Below are 21,807 nucleotides of genomic sequence, written 5' to 3'. Positions count from 1 at the left end.
GGAGCAGGGACAGGTGCAAGAGCAGGGACAGGGACAGGAGCAAGGGGAGGGACAGGGTCAGCAGCAGTGGCCGGTGCAGGATCCAAGGCAGGAGCTGGGTGAGGGGCAAGAACAGGGNGAGCACAGGCAGGGGCAGGGGGAAGGGGCAGCAGTTCTGGCAGTGGAGGGGGCAGGAGCTGGGGCAGGAGCTAGGGCAGGAGCTGGGTCTGGGGCAGAAACAGGAGCACAGGCAGGGACAGGGGAAGGGGCAGCAGTTCTGGCAGGGGAAGGGGCAGGAGATGGGGCAGGAGCTGGGTCTGGGGAAGGAGCAGGGTCTGGGGCAGGAACAGGAGCATAGGCAGGGGCAGGGGAAGGGACAGGGTCTCTGGCAGGGGAAGGGGCAGGAGGTGGGACAGGAGCTGTGTCCAGGTCAGGAACATCAGCACAGGCAGGGGCAAGGGAAGGGTCAGGGTCTCTGGCAGGGGTAGAGGAAGGGGCAGGAGCAGGAGCAGGGGCAAGAGCTGGAGGGTGGGAACAGGAGCACGGGCAGGGGCAAGGGCAGTGGCTCTGGCAGGTGCAGGGGCAGGAACAGGAGCACAGGCAGAGCAAGGGGAGGAGGNGGATGATAGGAACAGGAGCCCAGGCAGGGGCCAGGGCAGTGGCTCTGGCAGGCGCAGGGGCAGGAACAGGAGCACAGGCAGGCTCTCCGTGGGCAGGTCCTCCAGCAGGCTCTTCCTGCACAGCTTCAGGCTCTCCGTGGGCAGGTGCCAGGTCACCCGCTGGCTCCTGGTCTCCTGCTGAAGTCGCTGCAGGCACCACCCCTCCCTCTAGAGCCTCTGAAGTCCTTGGAGCCGGCTCTAGTTCCTCAGATGGTGGAGCAGCTGCGAGAGGAGGAAAGCTCACCCTCCTGCCTGCCTCTCCCCGTGCCTTTGCAGAGACAGAACCCAGCCCAGGGGTGCCCAGAGAAGCCGCAGCCAGGAAGGAACCCTCCTCAGGACATCTCCCCGAGTGCAGTCCACCCACTGGGTGCTCTGAGCCCGGTCCTTGCTTCTGGACCCATACCAGCCTCTGGGGGCTCTTCCCTGTGGGGCCGGCACCGACCCATCCCCGCATGCCCCATGCACCCAGCCCCAGGCTTCTCACCCTCGGGTTCGGCCTCCGTGGTTTCTGGCTCCTGGATCACACTCACTGAGTGAATGGTTACTGGGGACAGTGGCCTGGGTGGAGTCAGAAGCCTTCCCATGTGATCCCCTGTCCCTGCTCCTGGAGAGGAAGGCGTGTCCACCAGCTCTGTCTCGGTGTCATCCTCAGTCTTCTGCAAAGACAGGGACTGGTAGCTGGCCCAGAGGCATCACAGCCCTGCCAGGCCATTCCCATTGTCCTCCGACCCAGTCCCCCTGCTGCTCCCAGATCAGACACAGACCTGTGTGTGCATAGCCCTGCACCTGGAACGCAGTGACCCATCCCTGCAGGGCTCGGGATAAAGCTTGGGCAGAAGGGTGCAGCCCCCGCACACCCCGTCCCACGCAGCCAGGCTTGACCTGGGGTGTGAACATGACCTGCCTATTGGACATTGACCCCCATCAGCCTGCTTCTGCTCGGAGTGGCCCCACCCTACATGACCCCTCTTACACACACACACACGCACACGCACACGCACACGCTCACACGGAGGGGACCTGGGGCTGCACAGTCAGATCAGAGCGTGTGGGGCTGGGCTGGCCGGCTCTGGGCCTCCTGGTGTCACCTTTCGGTCCTTCCGGCCAAATGGCCAGAGGCGTCGGGGAGCCCTGACACAACCTCCCCAGCTAGGGGAAGTGTTTGCAGGGTGCGCTCTCCTCAGCCTGCAGCCTCCGGACTTGGGGAAGCAGCACGCAAACATGTTCTTCGTTCGAGGATCTCCAACGAAATGAGCTGGGCAGGGGTTTGGCTCTGGAATGTGGGTGCCTGGTTACCCGGGTTCCAAATTCTGTTGGGCTCTGTTGTCAGGGAAGTGAGGTCACCACTGCCTGGGGTCCCCTTACCCGACTTCCTTCTCCCACAAGGGCCCCCGAGGGCCCCTCTCCCCCAGTCACCTAATTGACATATATGGAACATTCCATAATAAGTGCAGAATACATTCTTTTCTAATGGTCATAGAGTATTACCCAAATAGATGGTATGTTGGGTCACAAATCAAGTCTACAAATTTTCTAAAAGCCTGAAATTAACTAGATTCTATTCTTAGACCACAGGGGAATTGAGCCTGTAGTCATAATGCAAAGAAAACCAGGAAGTCCCTCAATGTTTAAAAAATTAAATGTAACTTGGCTGCATATCCTAAGGGTCAGAGAGGGAATTGCAATGGAAATTCTCCACCTTTCCATGTCAGGGCTCACAGACAATGGCCCTCTATCTGTGAAGAGCCCTCACTCTCACGATCTAGAGGGGAGTTAAGCCTCAAATCAGAGCTCTGCCTGCCCCAGCCACCCTTAGCAGCCTTGGCCTGTGCCTCCGCCCCCAGCTGCCCTTTCTGGTGGCCCTGAGCTAAGGGGGACAACATGACCATATGGTAATGGGAAACTCTCCACTCCTAGTGATGATGCTGTGAGGGTATTCCTAGTCCCCAGTGAAGTCATGCAATGCAGCCAGTGATGAGACATCAGGATGGATGGTGCAAAGTAGAGTTTCACTGAGAACATGACACAAACATTTAAGTGACAGAATAGTATGTAATTAAACATACATATATACTATGGAAGTGAAGGGAAAAGTAAGCAACGGGGTCAAAAAGAGGAATGGGAGTTCCGAGCAGCAGGCTGGAGTAGTCGGGGCTCGGGGGTGTCTCGTGGAGGAAGTGACCAGGAGACTTGTCACTGGTTACCACAGTGCAGCATCAGGGTATGCGCTCTGCCTGACCCACGACCGCAGGGGCCTTGGGGGCATTCTAGCTCCAGAGGATCTACAGACTGCAAATCAGCCTGAGCTTAGCCTCTGTGGTCTGTGTTCTTTGCCCCTGGGGGTGGCTCTTTCTCTGCTGCTTGTTTTGTTTTCCTCTGAGCTGCACTATTTTGTGTGGTACTTTTAATTGACACAAATTCTTTCTGAAAATAAGTGGAATAGAAGTCATACTTGTTTCCTAAGTAGATCTGAACATACTCAGTAATAACAGCCTTTTCCCGGGCCCCCTGGGCCTTCATCTACTTGCCCTAAGACCAACTCCTCGAATTTAAAAAAACATATACTTTTAACATTTTCAAAGAATTAGTTTGGTTTTTTAAAAATTCAACAATGTCACACTTGTAAGAATCCACTAAATAATCTGTAAACACTGAATGAGCAAGGTTTAACAGAATGAAGGAAGAATTGGCTTTGGGGTGGGGTTTGCGCTCATGTTTATTCACTGTTGCCCCCGCGTGGCCACTCTTCAGATAGCAGTTGGCCGAATGTGTTAACAACTTAGCAGATTGAAGGGAGAATAAGATAGAATGAGGTTGGTCCCTGGATTCCCTAGCTCCTAAAAACCATCGTATAATTTATAAGCCATATTCTAAATCAGAGTATATGTTAGCTAGACATTCGGGTTATGTCAGGGTCAAGTTGCATACATTAATTATGTACAGCTTTTTGTATGTGAATCATACCTCTATAAAGTGTATTTTTAGAAAATAAAATGGGAGAGAATATAGTCACTCAAAGCACTGAGCACCTTACCTGTCTCCGTAAATATGTAAATAACCATAATTATTATTTATCCTTAGCAGAGGACTGGGAGCTGGTCCTACGGGTACTTGGCAGGTGACCTCTGTGGCCAGCTGCACAACTCCCCGCTGCACCTACACCCAGCTCAGCACATCCTCTGTTACTCTCAAGGGCAGCCCACACGGAGGGACCAGGTCCAGCTGTGGCTCCCTCCTGTCAGGCATGGCATGCTTCCTATAGGTAGAGAAGGTGGCCACTCGTAGACACGTGACATTTTCTTTTGGTTACTTGCTATCTGCCTCCCCTTCCTGTCACCGTGGTCCTTAACCTTCAGCTCCTGTGAGAACCTGGGTTTTCAGGGTTCTGGTGACATTTCAAATGTGTAAATCTGTGTTGCCTTTGTTCCCTGTCCTTGGGTCTGGAGATAAAGGTGAGAAAAGTCATCATACTGTGAAAGCAACAAAAATACATACTAAGTGTGCTCAGCCCTAGGTAGCTCAGACTTGAAGGAAATGGCAAACTGCATACCTCATGTCATACACAACCAGCTTTAGGGACTCCTATAAGCATGTACAATGAAATTGTACTGAAGGAAATCTCGTTACTGACCTTTTGCCTTGCAGCAGACAGTTTGGCGTGAAAGTCCCTAAAAAAACGTGTTTTTTAGAGTGTAAATGTAAAGTATGTCTCGTGGGTAGGATCCGTTTCTTCTCAGAGAAGGTGAGATGAGCAGACAGCATAGCTCAGATTCCATCTGGGTTTCCTTCACTACCATCAGGGGTGTGTGTGGGGAACCCCAGAGGGCTGGCTAGCTCGGAGGGACTTACAGCCTTTGGTCTCTCACTGCAAGGATGGTGGGCTTCCCTGGTGGTCTGGGTCTGGCCAGGCCTGAGGTGAGTGAGGCAGAGGGTGGGAGGTTGGTGACACAGTTTTGCCCAGAGCTGTCATGGCAGATGGTAGTACAGGGGGAACAGAGGGCCAGAGCAGACCTGGGTGATCCCACGGTGCTGGCTGAAGTCTGAGGCCAGGACAGCAGTTGCTTTTTCCTGGTGCCTGTTCAACTCTTGAGTGACACCGTCCTCTCCCGCCCTGTCCTTTCCAGTCTGGCCAATGAGCGGTCACAGTGACACATGTAACCACACAAAGATATAACTGTGACCATCCTCCTGGAGAGTTCCCTGTCCACCTGCCCCCTGCTCGGCCGACCCTGCATACCCCCAGTCCTCCTGAGCACCCCTGTAGTGACGCAGCTGTGATGATCATCCTGGAACGTTCCTGGTCCCCCTGCCCTTGCTTGGCCAACCCTGCACACCCCCACTCCTCCTGAGCACCCCTGTAGTGATACAGCTGTGACCATCATCCTGGAGTGTTCCTGGTCTCCCTGCCCCCTGCTCTGCCAGCTCTGCACACGTGCAGTCCTCCTGAGCACCCCTGTAGTGACACAGCTGTGACCATCCTCCTGGAGAGGTCCCGGTCCCCCTGCCCCATCCTCAGGCCAGCCCTGCACACCCCCAGTCCTCCTGAGCACCCCTGTAGTGACACAGCTGTGACCATCCTCCTGGAGAGTTCCCGGTCCCCCTGCCCCTGATCAGCCAGCCCTGCACACCCCCAGTCCTCCTGAGCAGTTCTGTAGTGACACAGCTGTGATGATCGTCCTGGAATGTTCCTGGTCCCCCTGCCCCTGCTTGGCCGACCCTGCACACCCCCACTCCTCCTGAGCACCCCTGTAGTGGCATTTTCACACCATGCTGTCATTCATTGTCTCTCCTTCTGTCCTTTCTGCTAGGAGTAGATCTCTCCTGCAGCTGCCTGGCTGGATGACAGGTGGATGAATGGTTTCGGGATCTTTTGTCCTGGAACAGCAGGCATCCTTCAAAACCCTGATGGGCAGGGTGAGTCTCTGTCACTCAGTGTGCCCCCAGCCTCGGTGGAACATGGTGCCCAGGACAAGGGATTTGAGAGTCCTCCCAGATGGAGTTTGTTCTGTGAAGGTGGATTCCTTCTGATATCATTATGTAACCAGATAACGTGGCTGTTTCTGTGAGACAGAAAGTGTGCTCCTGTATTGTATTCTCCTTGCAGACTGTGGCTAGCAAAGAGTAAACTGTTCACTTTGTGGCTCGAAAGCTTCTGTCCTTTCTGCTAGGAGTAGATCTCTCCTGCAGCTGCCTGGCTGGATGACAGGCAGGATCTTTTGTCCTGGAACAGCAGGCATCCTTCAAAACCCTGATGGGCAGGGTGAGTCTCTGTCCCTCTGTGTGCCCCCGGTCTCAGTGGAACATGGTGCCCAGGACAAGGGATTTGAGAGTCCTCCCAGATGGAGTTTGTTCTGTGAAGGTGGATTCCTTCTGATATCATTATGTAACCAGATAACGTGGCTGTTTCTGTGAGACAGAAAGTGTGCTCCTGTATTGTATTCTCCTTGCAGACTGTGGCTAGCAAAGAGTAAACTGTTCACTTTGTGGCTCGAAAGCAGCCGCAGACCACACATAACTAACGTGTGTGGCTGTGTTCCAGCCACGCTTTATTTACAGAATACAGGCAGAGGTGATGTTTGGCCCATGGGTAGTAGTTGCCCACACCCGAGATTTGCAACCTGATGGACGATGGATGAGAGGGTTCTTGTTTTCAAATGGCAGAGGGAGTACACTGGGATCTATCCTGCCTGAGCCTGGCCCCTAAATTTGAAAGGAAAAAGGATGATAGCTAGCTTGGCCAACAAGTAACACCTCAGAAATTCCCCTGCATTTATCTGTATTTCTCGAGCTTCCCACGAGATGTTCGTCTGTGTTGAATTACGTGTAGGTATTGTTTTGCTGAATATGTCCCCATTGCCTGGTGGGTATATCTTGCGGGTTATATACCACACAGACAGTCACCTTGTTCAGGTCAAGACCGTGAGCACTTTAATGGTTCTCATGAGTCAGTGGACGACCTATTATGTGTGTGAGCTTCAGGACAAGTTTGACTCAGCCTTTAGCAATGTTATTGAGCACCTGGCTTCCTGGGCCCTTGTGGCACTGGCACTGGCCTCGGCTGCTTCTGCAGTCGTGACAGAAAAGCATCTGGCCTGGGTGGTCCATCCCAAGCTTTGCTCTGCAGGCCGAGACCTGAGTTTCCTGCCACCTCATTGCCTGGGACCACGTCACAAGCCCATGGATGAGTCAATCTCTGGAACCAGGGAGTGGGACTGTGGAGACTAGCACAGGTTGTTAGGTCCTCTGTTGTAATGACTTTTCTAATTGCTGTGGTAGCAATATCTTCTGAGATGCATTTGTTAATAAAACTGGTATTGATTTCTGGTAGTGAGTGGGTCCAAGGTGCTGGATTAGTACCTAGCACCTCAGTCCTGGCACCTCGGTACTACTGTGTTAAACTGAAGAGACAGTGGCTGAGAACGAGCAAAGTTGATGGAAAGTGGTCTGGAATGCACAAAGTAATGGTGTGTGTGTGTTGGGGGGGTTGGTTATGGGGATTGGGGATAATAGCTCTGGCCAACCCGTATCTTCAATTTACCTAGGTTCGAGGAGTTGCGAGGAATCCATGGTGGTTCACCATCAATAATTTTGCAGATGAAGAATATGCCTTTTGCATGGAGTATGGCAAGACTTGTTCCAAGTATTTTCTAGTTGGTACAGAAGTTGGGGAGAGTGGCACCCTCCATCTGCTGGGATAGGCATGAGATGCTGAGTGCTCTCAAGAAGATATCTGGTTTTCGCAGCGCTCACTGTGAGCCTGCACACAGGACTGACGAGGACATTTAAAGGTTTTGTTCTAAGGATGGAGTATTGGAAGAATGTGGTGCACCTCGTAATCCTGGGAAGAGGACAGATCTGGAGTCCATTGAGGGGTTCCTTCATGAGAGTGGTGGTGATCTGCAGCGTCCAGCTAACGAGATGTCTGTCCTTTATTAAGTCGTGGGTGTGGTATCTGTGACTTTGTCCTAACAAGAGGGAGCCCTCATTTTCTGTCTGAGCTAAATAACACTACTCTTGAAAATGAAACATGCCAGAAAGACAAGCCTACATAAAGCAGGTGAACACCTTTGCCTCACAGTTCCATATAAAATAAAATGAAATTAGGAAAATGATAGAACCATGAAAGAACAGAATAAGAGTTACTGAACTGTGGTCTCTCAGCTTCACAGCCACCCTCCTACATTCTGCTTTATGATGCTAGAGCAGGGAATCTACCTGTTTTCTTTAACAATCTCCTCCTTGTTATGTTGGATCAATAGAAAGTTCTGTCCTACCAGGGTTCTGAGAGGCTGGAGGAGAGAGGGGATTGTGTGTCTTGATGTTTAGCCCGCATTCCCAATTTTTCCTCCAGCCTCTGTCAGTATGACTCTACTAACGTCTTCACCTTGACAGCTGAAGTTCATTCTAGTAGCAGCTGTTGATTCTAGTTTGCAGATTTTTCAGCCCTTGCAAAATGAGGTTTACTGCACCCCCTTAGAGATTTTAGCACCAGCCCATTGGTGTTCTTTTCTCAGAGGTCTGTTCCACAGTCCCATGGGTTCCCTCATCTGAGTTCAGAGAAACTGACAGCAGCCAAATAGTGCAGCCCCCTCAGAGATCTGAGTTTCAGCTCTGCAGGGACCCTTCTTTAATCTTGAAATCTTCAGTAATTACAATCTCTCCCTTCTGTTACCTGAGAGCTAGGGCTGTAACTGCTTTCTGCAATTGCTATCTCTGTTATAATTCCACACTTCCTTTAAAAATATTAATTCTTGAATATCTAGTTAGTATGTTTGTATTAAATCGTTTTGTTGAAATAACTAGTATGTTTCTCTCTCCTACTGGACCCAGACAGATGCAAATTGAAGAAATCAGAATTAGAAACTCAAAAATTAAGACAATAAAATGAACAGAAGATGTGAATGAAATGCTGAGACAACTGAGAGAATTAGCAATAACAGAAAAAAAAAATTCAAGACAAAACTAAAAGAAAAAAAACCAGCTAATTAAAATCATGGAAATGACTTAATAAAAACAATCTGGATAGGAGGAAATTTGGGGAAAAATACACAAGAAAGATGAGCTGGACTAGAAAGATGGAAAATTGAACATAAGTGGAACAGGAGTTTCTAAAAAATAAAATCCAAACAGCAGAAGACATGAATATGCAAAATTATTAAATGAAAAATGTCTGAATATAAAAGAAAACTTGAAATTGCATGCTGAACGGGACACTAGATTTTTGAAAAATTTGACAGATTGGTGATATAAAGGCATAATCTAGTAAAATTATTGGGGTTTATGAAAGGTAAACATTTCTATGATATGCAGAAGAATATAAATAATTTTTTTTAAAAACCAGATAATCAGATTGACATAGATGTTCACCAAAGCCATATGTAGAAAACAATGTAGAATTGTATTTTAAATACTAAACAAAAGACAACATGAGGCCAGGATTTTATATCAACCCAAACTGAACCTCAAATTTAATTCTGGGGGAAAGTTCTTTCATCCACAAGAATGTAGAGAATGTTGTCCCCTTGAGCCCTTCCTGAGAAAACAAGTAGAGTATGGGCTTCAGATAGACAAAATCCTAGAATAGTCTGAACATATTTACGGGTAGTGCACAGTGAATACATATCTATGTTTACCTGTAGAACTAATTGTAAATGGTAGATGAAGGGGATTATAGATTATGTAATGCTTACAGACTCTGACAGTGTAATTATGAAAAAATAATTTAAAATTTCAATAGGGGCGCCTGGGTGGCAGAGCGGTTAAGCATCTGCCTTCGGCTCAGGGCGTGATCCTGGCGTTATGGGATCGAGCCCCACATCAGGCTCCTCCGCTATGAGCCTGCTTCTTCCTCTCCCACTCCCTCTGCTTGTGTTCCCTCTCTCGCTGGCTGTCTCTATCTCTGTCAAATAAATAAATAAAAAAAATCTTTAAAAAAAATAAAATAAAATTTCAATAAAAAGGGAAAAGCAAATGAAAACAGAATAAGATCCTAGATTTTTTGCATAAATATTTTCTGAAAGTAGAAAAAGTATTACTTCAATTAGATGCTGATGGGAGCAAAAGGAAGAACAAGAAGGGGTTACTAACATTATTGTTTACAGTAGGAAATGAATAGCAAATACTAAAGCTAGACACACACACACACACACACACACATGCTCTATACAAAGAGATTAAGAAAGGGAACAAACTATATATAAAATTACATATGTTTAAATAAAATATAAAACAATATCTGAACTAAGTCCAAATTACTGTTCATATCAATAAAGGTAAACTAGCTTTAATCATATGAAATGCAGTGCTTAAATTGGTTAACAAAACAAGCCAAAGCTAGGCTTCAAGCAAGATAAAAACTTAAAGATATTCACAAAGTTTCAAAATAAAAGATGGAGACTTCCTATTTAAGCTCAGATATGTAAAGGTCTGGAAAGTTGCCACTCTTGTCCTTACAGCAAAAAGAAGATGGGTAAACTAAAAATCAAAGACCTTTTCTCTGGACTTATCATAGAACGGTCATAGGACAAACTATCACCTCCAAATCTGGAGAGACAAGTAAATTCAGAGTGTCAGCCAAGATCTACTTACCCAGAACAGAAACCATTAGGCCCCATAAATTGATAGGTACAATTAAATGGTAATTTTCCTGAATGGCTAGAGGCTGAATTTAGACTAGTATGAGAGTGAATCACTGCTGGTAACTGTAGTATTAGGGGACTTCCGTCACTTTTGTGTACTTTTCATTATTATGGTGAAACCAAATAAATTACTATGGTGAGGACCTGAGAAAGATTTCCTCATAGCCTTGGCAGGGGTAGCCATCATAAAACCCACCCAAACTCTTGTTGTTAACAAAGATTCAGTATCTAGGGAACAAGACATGACTAGAAAGTAATTCTGAGACATTATCCCAGTTAGGGAAGATCATTCGTACCATTTCAGCCCACACCTGCCTTCCAGTCTCACCCTAAGTAGGAAAAATACATAGTTAACAAGAAACAAGGCTTGGAAAAAAATAAATTGAAAATGCAATTGTCAGGGAAAGAAGTAGAGGGCAGAGCAAAGGAGAGAACCCCTGGAAAAGGAAAGTAAGGGATTGAGAAGGCCACACCCTGAAAGACAGTCTCACTAGTGGATTAAGAATTATCAGATTTTAGAAGGATGCACCTCCCATACAACGTGTCAGCACTGCAGCGATAATACTACACAATAAAAGTGGACTAAAAGCTGTGAGAGTTGCAAGACACAGACTATCTCTAAGACTACAAAAGGGACCCCAAAGCCAAGTAAGGAGACAGAAGCAAGGACGCTAAAGGAATCTGAATTCTCTGGCACCTACAACTACAAGCAGCATTAAATATAGTCCTGCTCCTAGCCAGGTTAGTACATATCTTTTAGTAAAGTCCTGTTTAGTTTAATATTAATTATCTGATACAATATGTCCAAAAGCTATAAGATAGCCCAAAAAGCAGGAAAAACAAAGAATTTCTCAGAAAACAAAAGGGGAATTCATTGCTAACAGATATATTCTACAAAAAAGTGTAAAAAGTTCTTCAGGTAAAAGGAAAGTGAAATATAGTCAAAAATTTAGATCTGCATAAAGGAAGGAAGAGTGTCAGAGAAAGAATAAATGAAACCGAAATAAAATCTTTTTGTTGTTGTTCTTAATTGATCTAAAAGATGCATGTTTTTTTTAAAGCAATAATGGTATGGGTGAATAGATATAGATATAGACATATTGTTTAGCTAAAATGATTGCCAGCAATGTCACAAGGAACAAGAAAAAGGAAATGGGAATACTCTATCTTGTTCCTGTTCTACACATAAAGTGCTATGTTGTTAAAGTGGACTGAGATTATTTTAAAATGTATATTGTAAACCCTAGAGCACCAACAAAAAAGGAAAACAACATCATTAAAAGTTAAATTAAAAACAGAGAAGAGGAGCTCCTGGGTGGCTCAGTCAGTTAAGCATCCAACTCTTGATTTCTGCTCAGGTCTGATCTCAGTGTTGTGAGACTGAACCCCCCCTTGGGCTCCATGCTCGGTGGGGAGCCTGCTTAAGATTCTCTCACTCCCTCTCTCTCTCTGCCCCTCCCCACTAGCCCAGCTCTCACCTGCTCTCTCTCTAAAAATAAATGAAAGCAGAGAACTCATAAAGATGGGGGGAAGGGCACAGGGATAGAATCAAAGAATAAATGCACAATAGAAACCAGTTACAAAGAGGAGATTTTAACCCAGTATGTCAATGAGAACTTTACTGTGAATGTTCTAAACCAACTTCTTGCAAGACATAGAATGTCAGATTAAATTTAAAAGCAAGAACTCTAATTATATGATGTCTGCAGAACACCAACTTTATAAAGACTCAAATAAATTAAAGGTAGAGGAATGGAGAAAGATATGTCATTAATAAAAAGGGGGGCTCCAGTGTATATTAATTTCAGCCAAAGCAGAACTTCAGATAAGGAAAATTATCAGTGATAAAGAGGGATATTACCTAATTAAACGAAAGTCAATTTTCCCAAATCCATGACAATTTTAAATTTACATCTAAAAAGATGTGACTAGGGGCGCCTGGGTGGCACAGCCGTTAAGCATCTGCCTTCGGCTCAGGGCGTGATCCCGGCGTTATGGGTTCGAGCCCCACATCAGGCTCCTCTGCTGTGAGCCTGCTTCCCTCTCCCACTCCCCCTGCTTGTGTTCCCTCTCTCGCTGGCTGTCTCTATCTCTGTCAATTAAATAAATAAAATATTTTAAAAAAATTAAAAAAAAATAAAAAGATGTGACTAGTGACAAAATACATGAAGCAAAAACTGACAGAACTGAAGAGAAATAAGCAAATCCACTACTACAGTTGGAGACTATAATATCCCTCTATCCATAATTGATAGATCAGATTGGTAGAAAATCAATAAGAATGTAGTTGAACTGAACATCACAATCAACTTTTCTGACTGATATGTACAGAATACTCCATCTAACAGTGGCAACATTCCAGTTCTTCAGAAGGGCACAGCAAACATTTGGGATGATAAAATCATATCCTCAACCATGAAACAGACATTATTTGAACTTACGGTTTCAGAAATCATACAAACTATTGTCCCAAATGTAGCAGGATTAAACTAGAAACCAATAAATTGAAGGTAACTGAAAAAATCCTGTTTGTGGACATTCAACAACACATTATTAAATAACCCATCATTCAAGGAAGAGACATCAAGAGAAACTGATTGCCTTAAATACATGGATTAGAAAGAAAAAGATCTCAAATCAATAACCTAAGCCCCTACCTTAGAAAGCTAGAGAAAGAAGAGCTAAATAAGAAAAAGAACAAATGTGGAATATAAATAGATATTCCACTATCACAAATTAAGCGAAAAATTTTAAGAAACATCATCATATGTGTAGGTGAAGATGTGAAGTGAGAGGAACTCACATATACTACTGGTTGTACAGTCAGCTGGTGCAACCATATTTGGAAAGCTAACATGCATATACTCTACAAGACAGAAATTATACTATGAACTTAACCTACAGAGATTCTTGTGCTTTGTACCAGGAGGCATGTGTAAGGCTATTCACAGATTTGCTCATAAGTCTTTTTAAAAAATGAAAAAAAAAAAAGGTAAATGTTCTACGACCTTTGAGTGGATAAATAGAAATTAATTGTAATAATACAAATGAATTTTATTTGCATTGAAAATTATTGAACTACAACTAGACTTATCAAAATGGATGAGGTTCAAAGCAAATATCGAGCAAAAAAATGGCACAGAAATGTAAAAAAATGTCTTTTAAAGATATTTAAAACATGGAAAAATAAATATTGGTACTTATGCCTACATATATATGCATATGGCAAATCTATTAAAAGAACATAAGGAATATTTCACACAATGGGGAAGGAAGTGGTTGAATCAACACTTGGGTGCTGATAACACTGTTAATGTTTTCTCTTAAGTTAGAAAGCATGCATACAAGCTTTGTTTTATTTCTCTTTAAACTGCATATCTCCATTACATGCAGCATTTAAGCATTTGTTATAGTTCTCAATAAAAATGATTTAAAAACTGTTTTTAGCTAAGATTTCTGTAATCAAACACATCTAAGGTTTTATTAATTTGACAACCTAATGGATAAGCCAGAGTGGGAAGTGGGAGACTGTAGGTTTCAGAATAATTAGAAAAACAGTGGGCAAGAATTAAGTCTGTAGATTACCCATTTAGGTTTATAAATAACATTATCAAAATGACTTTTTCTTTTCTTTCACATTCCTTGATATGGTTTAGTTTTACCCTTTCATTTGATTGGGAAATAAAAGTGCCTGGCAGACGATTAATTGGGAAGTTCAACTCTTATTCCATTGAGTCCAAATTCTTTTAGTATTTATGTATTTTAATGCATTTCCTGTAATTTTATAAATGTCTGAAGAACTTTATAAAGCTCAATTAGTGTCATAGTTATAAAATCATTGTTAACTACTAAAACTATTATTTGATGTGTTCTTTGATAAATTTTCTTCAAAGTTATATCCATTTAAACTTTCAGCTAATCATATGTAAATGAAGTGAAGTTTAGACTAACTGGGAGTGCTGTGTAAAATTAGAGTTTGAAAAAGAAATTACTCTTTTATTACTTTTTACAATGCATTGTCAGTGTTGTGAGAGAAGTTAAAGTGCTGTATAATTCAGACCAGAGATGTTTCTTCTTGGTTTGTTCAATTTTTAAAAAACCCTTAATTCAGATTAGCTTTATATGTATAGGAGTTTGAAGATTCTAACATAAATAGGACACATTCTGAAACCTCACCAAAATATTTCCAGAAATTCAAGTATTTTGCCCTTAGTAAACATTCTCTGTAAAGGGTCATATAGTGAGTAGTTTATGTTTTACATGTCCCTTGGTCTTTGTCTCAACCACTCAACTCTGCCCTTGTATCAAAAGCAGACTTAGACAACAGATAAACCAAGGCATGTGGCTGCTTTCTAATAAAACTTTATTTACAAGAACAAGTGGCCAACTTGCAGGCTTTATTTTGCCAAACTCTGCTCTAGACTTTAATTAGCAGATTCAGACTTTCACAAAATTATAAAGAGGATAAAGTTTACTTATGTGTTCCCAGTAGCCCTTCTTCCCTTCACTCATATTTTCAGATTTCACCCTCAAAATCATTTTCCCCTTTTTCTGTAAACTTTTCCACTTTAGGTCATATTAAGTATCACCTTGATTTCTTACCCTATTAACTTCAATTCACTGTCCCTGACTTCAGGTCTCTGCCTCTTCTATTCATTCTCCTCATTTCAGTTAGAGAAATATTCCCAAAACACAAGGTTCATTGTGTCTTTCTACACTTTAATTTACTTTAATGGTATCCCATTGCTTTTATAACAATGTCTTATGTTTAAAGTAATAATAATTACTATTATTAAATGCAATACTCATGTAATACCTTAATATTAATATAAAACTTAATTATTTTAACTTTCTTCATAAGAGATTTAAAATAAAGACCTACTGAATTATAAACATTTAATGAATAAAATTTTAATATCTAATAATTAAATTACATATTACATAAACTATTTCATCTGTTAGCAAAGTAGCTATCTTTCTTCCATAAAACAAACACAGCAATCTTGTCTCTAAAACACTCCCTCTATTAACTCTGTCCTCGGCATAATACATATTTTGGGATCAGTCCATGTTCCTAGCGTTGATGTCTTATGATATCATAAGAATATGATAATTAACTCAAGATATTTTTAGGGAGAGTAGAGATTAAAGAGAATTTTTTAGAAAATTTATCAACTCTCCCTATTCCATAATTTTCATATAGTTCTTTCATCCTATTTAGAATGAGGAAATAAACTGTGACATACCACAAATAAATAATAATTCTACCACTTCTTCCCCTCTGTCTTTTTTCCGTCATGTCTGGGAAATAGGAGCTTTATGAATGAAACACAACAGAAAATGTCCAAGAGTTACATATTAATGTAAAGCTTATAATGAAAATATAATTTATTTTTCATACAGGGAGTAAAAAGATTTCACCACTTCAGATATTTCGGTGTACTCACAAGATTCCACAGGGCATATTCATGCAAGGCTTTTACTTAAAAGCAAAGACACAGTGAAGCAAAAGAAACCGAGGGCAGGCGAGTAGTCAGTGTCTGAGAGATTATTCACACATGGCCTCACTTATTTCCAAATTGAATCACTAAGATCTAGTGAGGAATCTTGCTTCTGGAGAGTTCAAGGCAGAATTTCCCAGCGAGTGTGTTTTTGGCCCTAGGAATCATCAGGAGAGCTTTGGAATTTAAGTATACATCATAAATTCCATCACTCTTATCTTGCCCAGTCAAAGAGGGTTCCAAGAGCTAACAATAGAGTTTTGTCAGTATGGCTGTCTATGAACTACATCCTACACTGTGATATAAAATTCACATAAACATTTTATTATTTTATTTCATTATTTGGTTAAGATCTGTGTCGGCTTCCCTAATAATGAATAATTTATTAAAAGCAAGGTTCCCTAACACTAGTAGAGACTGAGTTTTGCAAAAAAGATTTTGGAATGGTGGTTTTTTGTTTTTTGGGGTTTTTGTTTTGTTTTGTTTTTTTGTTTTTTTTTGTTTTGTTTTGTTTTTTTTTTTTTTGGTTTGGTTTGGTTAGGTTTGATTTGGTTTGGTTTCCTTTGGTTTGGTTTGGTTTTTATCTCCTAACAAAAATAAGAGTGCCTCCATTTTAAATGATTAGCATGATATAAAGTCACTTTAGTGACTTGGCCCCTGCTTATCTTTACTTTTCCCTAACAAACCCTCCCCTCTTTTCTCCAAGCTTCCAGTGTCTAATCCATCATATGCAAACTCCTTCAATCCCTTTACTGATTTATCCTATACCTGCAGCACTTGACCTTCACTTCGGATGGTCAACTAAGCCTGTTTTCTCAGGACTTGCCCAGTTTTAGCTCCGAAAATTCTATGGTCTGGGAATCCCATCTACTCTGGAAGACTCTATCATCCTTCCTTTCACTGAATATTTCTTACACTTTCAATTCTTGAGTGAAAACTGTATTCCTCCTCAAGCACTATAAGAGCTAATTCCAACCTAAGCTAGCTACCTAGGCAATAACAATGTCCTCCTTTCACACAGAAGACAGACCCAGATCATTACATGTTTTTCCTCTTGCCAATAACCTTGTTCCTTTGTGGTTCATGCTATTCGTTTGTACCAACCCCCTGCATTCAACAATCCAGGCATTTCCAAATATTTTATTTAGTTTATAAAGTGAACGTAAGTCTTAATTTGCCTAGGAAAAACTATTATTTATATCAGTTAACTTCAAATAATTTTTATTTTCATTCTCAAAAGTATTGAGTAATTTTATTGAATACTTTGGCATCTGTCTCAGCTTTTATTTCTTTTTACTATTTTGCCTAGCTCCTGCATTTATCCTGTATTTTGTTAATTTGCATGCAGACTACCCATTAACCACTTCAGAATATCACTTTTCTTCTCATTTTAATGGATGTGTGCCTTCACTTTCCTTTAGTCACTCTCTTCCACTGTCATACAGAAAATTATTTATGTCTCACTATGTGACCACAATTTCATATCCTTTTAAAGCATTTACTCATCATAACCCTAATTGTTGTTTAATCTCAACAGCTTTGATCTTTAAAAAAAAAAAAAAACAAACATCACTCGTCATCCCTGTCACTTCTTTATTTCCTTTTCAAGTTGGTTTATAAAATAGTTTTTAAATTCACTGCCCTCCTGCCAATATCTCAGGTTTTGTAGCTCCATTGTATTTCTTCATTATACAGTTAGGGCACCATGACTAGGAGTACTCCTGTTTCCCTCACTAGAATATGAATGCCAATGCATCTCTAGTATATTCCCATGCATGCATAACGTGCCTGGACCATAACAATCACATGATAAATATTTCCTGAGTGATAGAATGAAATATTTCTATATGTGATCTTTAGACCCTTTCTAATTAAATGTTATTCTTTTCATTGCATTTAAAAATGGGTGCTATTTCTATGTCTACAAAGTCAACTGAATTTATTGCTTTTCCAGGTAACCAAACTCTTCAGAAAAAAGAATCTTCTTTAGTAGTTCTTCAAAATTGCCTTCAGAATTTGCAATCTTTTTTTCTCTGTAAAAAAGAATATGACAAAAACTTTTTCTATCAAATATGTAATAATGTGATTGTTTAATAATTGTTATATGCTTTCCTTTGATTATTATTCCAGTATTATTGCATATTACCTGATTATGTATATTCATGAATTATACAAAAGCATTTGTGATTATTTCTAAAGATGTATGGATGAAAATTGTGCTTCCGAATTTTGTTTTATGAATACACGATTGAATATGTATAGTGTGTATGCATTTTGTAATTTGCCACAGTCTCAATATGTAAAGAAGAACAAATAAATAATATAAGTCAAAACATGATTTTTTTCCTTTAGTTGCCAGTAAGACAGCAAAGTCTCGATGGGGTGGGGACTTCCAAAGCACCTTCATTTATTCCATCACCATTCAGGTAGAATCTGAGTCATTGCAAAGGGAATCGATATGCTCACATATCATGAATATTTTGAAATAGAACCTATCAAAATACTTTATAAAGTAAAGTTCTTATTTTTATGGAGAAAAATAGAATTAATCTCCTATACCCAATTAAAAAATTATTCCTAGAAAGGTCACATGATTTTCTTTAGAATTTGTAAATAAATACCCACCCAGAAATAGATACCCAGTTGAAGCACCTATCAAAATACTGTTTTTCTTTCCAATTTTATCCTCATATTTAAGAAGTTGTGGTATATACATACAGTTGAATATTCAGTCTATAACAAGAAGGAAATCCTGCCATTTGCAACAGCATGGACGAATCTGAGGAACATTATACTAAGCGAAATAAGTCAGATGCGAATGACAAATACTACATGATACCACTTACCTGAGGAATCTAAAATAGTCAAAGTCATAGAGGCAGAGAGTAGAATGGTGGTTTTGGGGGACAGGGGAGTGAGAAATGGAGGAGTATTAGTCAATGTTTACAAAGTTATGGTGATCCAAGATGACTAAGTTCCAGAGGTCTACTATACAGCATAGTACCTGTAGTTAGACAATATTGTGTTGTATATTTAAAATTTTGCTAAACAGGCAGATCATATATTAAGTGTTACTAAGACACACAAAGATAATAATTAAAAAGTGGAAGGAAACTTTTGGAGGGGATGAGTATGCTTATGGCATAGATTGTAGCAATGGTTTCACAGGTGTATACTCCTTAGGTTCTATACGTTAAATATGCACAGCTTTTTATATGTCAATTATACCCCAGTAAAGGGTTTTTTAAAATGTAAAATATGTTTTGTTTCAAACTGAAAGATTTTAATTATTGATCAATGATGCATACAAGACAGGTATTTATATTTTAAAAAGAAGGAGAAGGAGAGGAGGAGGAAGAGGAAGGAAAAGAGAAAGAGGAAGAAGAGGACAAGAAGAAGGAGGAGAAAAAGAAAAAGAGGAAGAAGAGAAAGATTTGACCTTCACTTGATGAAAATATGTCCGGGGTTGTTTAATTTTAGAACAAATTGAGTTTGCCAGAGAAAAATATATTGCTTCATGTGACAAACTGAAGTTTAACTCTGATGATCCCACAAGTAATTTTGAAATGATCTTGTCACAATATTGCATTAATTTGAAAGTGTAATGTATGTTGGATGCTAGAGACTGCTTAGAAAGCAGAGCAATGTGTTGCTAGTTAATAAGATATGGATTCCATTTTTTTATTGAAAGAGTATTTGGTCTGAGTATCATTTTTAGAATCTCTATTGAATCTCTATTGAGAAATGCAATAATATTCCACCATTAACCATTATATCAAGGATATAACTGTAAGATATATATATATATATATATATGGATTTTTCCCCAAAAAATTTTTTTATAAGTTCAACTTGGGGTAAATACTGTAAAGATTTTGTTTATTTATTTGAGACACAGAGAGAGACTGTACAAGCAGGGGGAATGGCAGGCAGGGGGAAAGGTAGAAGCAGGCTCCCTGTGGAACAGGGAGCCCCATGTGGGGCTCCATCCCAGGACCCTTGGATCATTACCTGAGCTGAAGGCAATGCTTAACTGACTGAGACACCCAGGTGCCCCAAGGGGTGAATACTTTAGAGCCAAATTGAGGAATGTAAAATATATAGAAATGTCCTTTATATTCACAATAAATATTCACAATGATATTTTGATAATACTCCTTACACATTTCTTTAACTTTTTGAAGACTTTATTAATTTTAATTTATAGATCTATTTCTACTAAATCTATAATACAAAATTAAATTGGCAAAAATAATTAGTCAATATTTTATAACTAGTAGTATCTATTTTCTATAGATAACAAGGTAAGCTAATTGATTTATTTATAATTATGTTAATAAATATTTTATTTAATTTGTATATATATGCACACACATATATATGCAGATCATGAGTTTAATGATTTATGAATAAGCACAAAGTGAACATCACTATTTTACCGATAACCTCAAGATAAATCCTTTCCAACAATCCTGAATCCCTGTGTATGTCCCCTTCCAAGTTACTACCAACCTCTTTCTCCTAAATAAAACTACTGTTTTACCTCTTATGACATAGATTTGCCTTTTGTGTGTTTTTAAATTTGATATAAAGGTAACATACAGTATGTGTTCTTTGGTGACTGGCTACTTTTATATAGTGTTATATTTGTTAAACTCATGTTCTTCAGGAGTCTGATCATTTTGATTGCTATGTATTAATCTATCATTAAAATATACCAAAGTTTATTAACCAACATTACTATTGCTGGAGATGAAGTTTTCTCCACATTGGGGCTTTTACAATTATAGTTGCCAAAATATCTTAGTGCATGTGTTTCATGTTTATATATGGCCATATCTATTGGAAAAATGCACAACAGTGAAATTATTAGAGCAGAATATACATATCCTCTGCTTATTATTGAAAAAGGTCCCGCAGTAATTGTACCAACTGCCTCAGAAGAGCATGAGCATCTGGGAGCTCCACATACTTGCCAATACTTGGTACTGTCAGTCTTTCCACCTCTGAGCGTTATAAGAAGCATGTGGTGGTATGTCACGATCCTTTCAATTGGTACTTCTCTGATGAATAATGAAGTTTGAGTATCTTTCTCAGTGTCTATTGAGCATTTCAATATTTTTGCTGTGGTATGCTAGTTCAAGTCTTTGGATCATTTTCTATTAGTATGAATTTTTTAATGCTTTTTGAGAGTCCTTTATATTTTCAGGACACAGCCATTATATGTATTGCATATATCTCTCCCATTCAAAGGCTTACCTTTTCAATATCTTGAGGGTGTTTTTGGATAAAGAAAGCTTTTGATGTTTAACGTAGTCAACTTTATCAGTATTTTTCAATTATTTCTATTATTTAAATTATGTTAGATATCCTCCCTTGTTATAAAGAAAATCAGTATAGTCGATTTCACTTTAAGTATTAAATTTCTTTTTTAAAATACAAAGTACATATTTCTGAATTTTTTAAGACATAATATTATTACTGAAAGATACAGAAGAAACAAATTTATGACTATTTGGGATCTATAGATTAGATACTTTGAAGATATTTACACAAATTTTAAACTTGGGTTTTTAATTTTTTACATATGTGATTTTTAAATGACCATATCTTTTATAACAAGTCTTTAAAAATACACCAAAATTGAAGTGAGCTTCAGTAGCTCAAATTACTATGAGATAACTATGATTTGATGTCAAATTTGTGAACAATTTGTTGAAATTGCTTTGAAGAATTCTAAGTAATAAATTCTTAGTCTTGATTTGGTTTTGTTATTTCAAGCATTTACTGTGTCTCTAAAGCCTAATGGAAGGCCTAAAGTACCCTTATGTTACACTAATCAGATCTTAAAAAAATCTAAATTTTGAATAACATATAAAAAGTATAGAGTGCAGAATAATTGAGCTAGTAAATATCTTTCCAGAGAAATATATTTAAGCAGTCCTTTCCTCCTTTCATTCCTGGAAATGACTATAACATTGTTTATTACCTTTATTGTCTTGAATTGATCAATTCCAATGAATACCTGAA

General features: G+C 40.3%; 1 protein-coding gene across 1 annotated transcript in view; it reads right to left on the bottom strand.

Moving 5' to 3' along the window:
- LOC117804212 (CMT1A duplicated region transcript 15 protein-like protein) overlaps positions 1 to 2,901 on the bottom strand; it is a 129,820-nt gene extending 126,919 nt beyond the window's left edge. Inside the window, exons 1-3 of the mRNA XM_034670764.1 lie at positions 1,727 to 2,901; positions 1,123 to 1,294; positions 655 to 860 (exon numbers count right to left, since the gene is read on the bottom strand). Coding sequence (XP_034526655.1) covers positions 655 to 860; positions 1,123 to 1,294; positions 1,727 to 1,861 — 513 coding nt within the window. The 5' untranslated portion in view covers positions 1,862 to 2,901. The remainder of the gene's footprint in view (positions 1 to 654; positions 861 to 1,122; positions 1,295 to 1,726) is intronic.
- Between the last annotated feature and the right edge of the window lie 18,906 nt (positions 2,902 to 21,807).

The sequence above is a fragment of the Ailuropoda melanoleuca genome, chromosome 10 (assembly GCF_002007445.2).
Source record: "Ailuropoda melanoleuca isolate Jingjing chromosome 10, ASM200744v2, whole genome shotgun sequence".
Lineage (NCBI taxonomy): Eukaryota > Metazoa > Chordata > Mammalia > Carnivora > Ursidae > Ailuropoda > Ailuropoda melanoleuca.
Note: the sequence above shows the minus strand (reverse complement) of the source record. Positions and strands in the feature narration are given on the sequence as shown.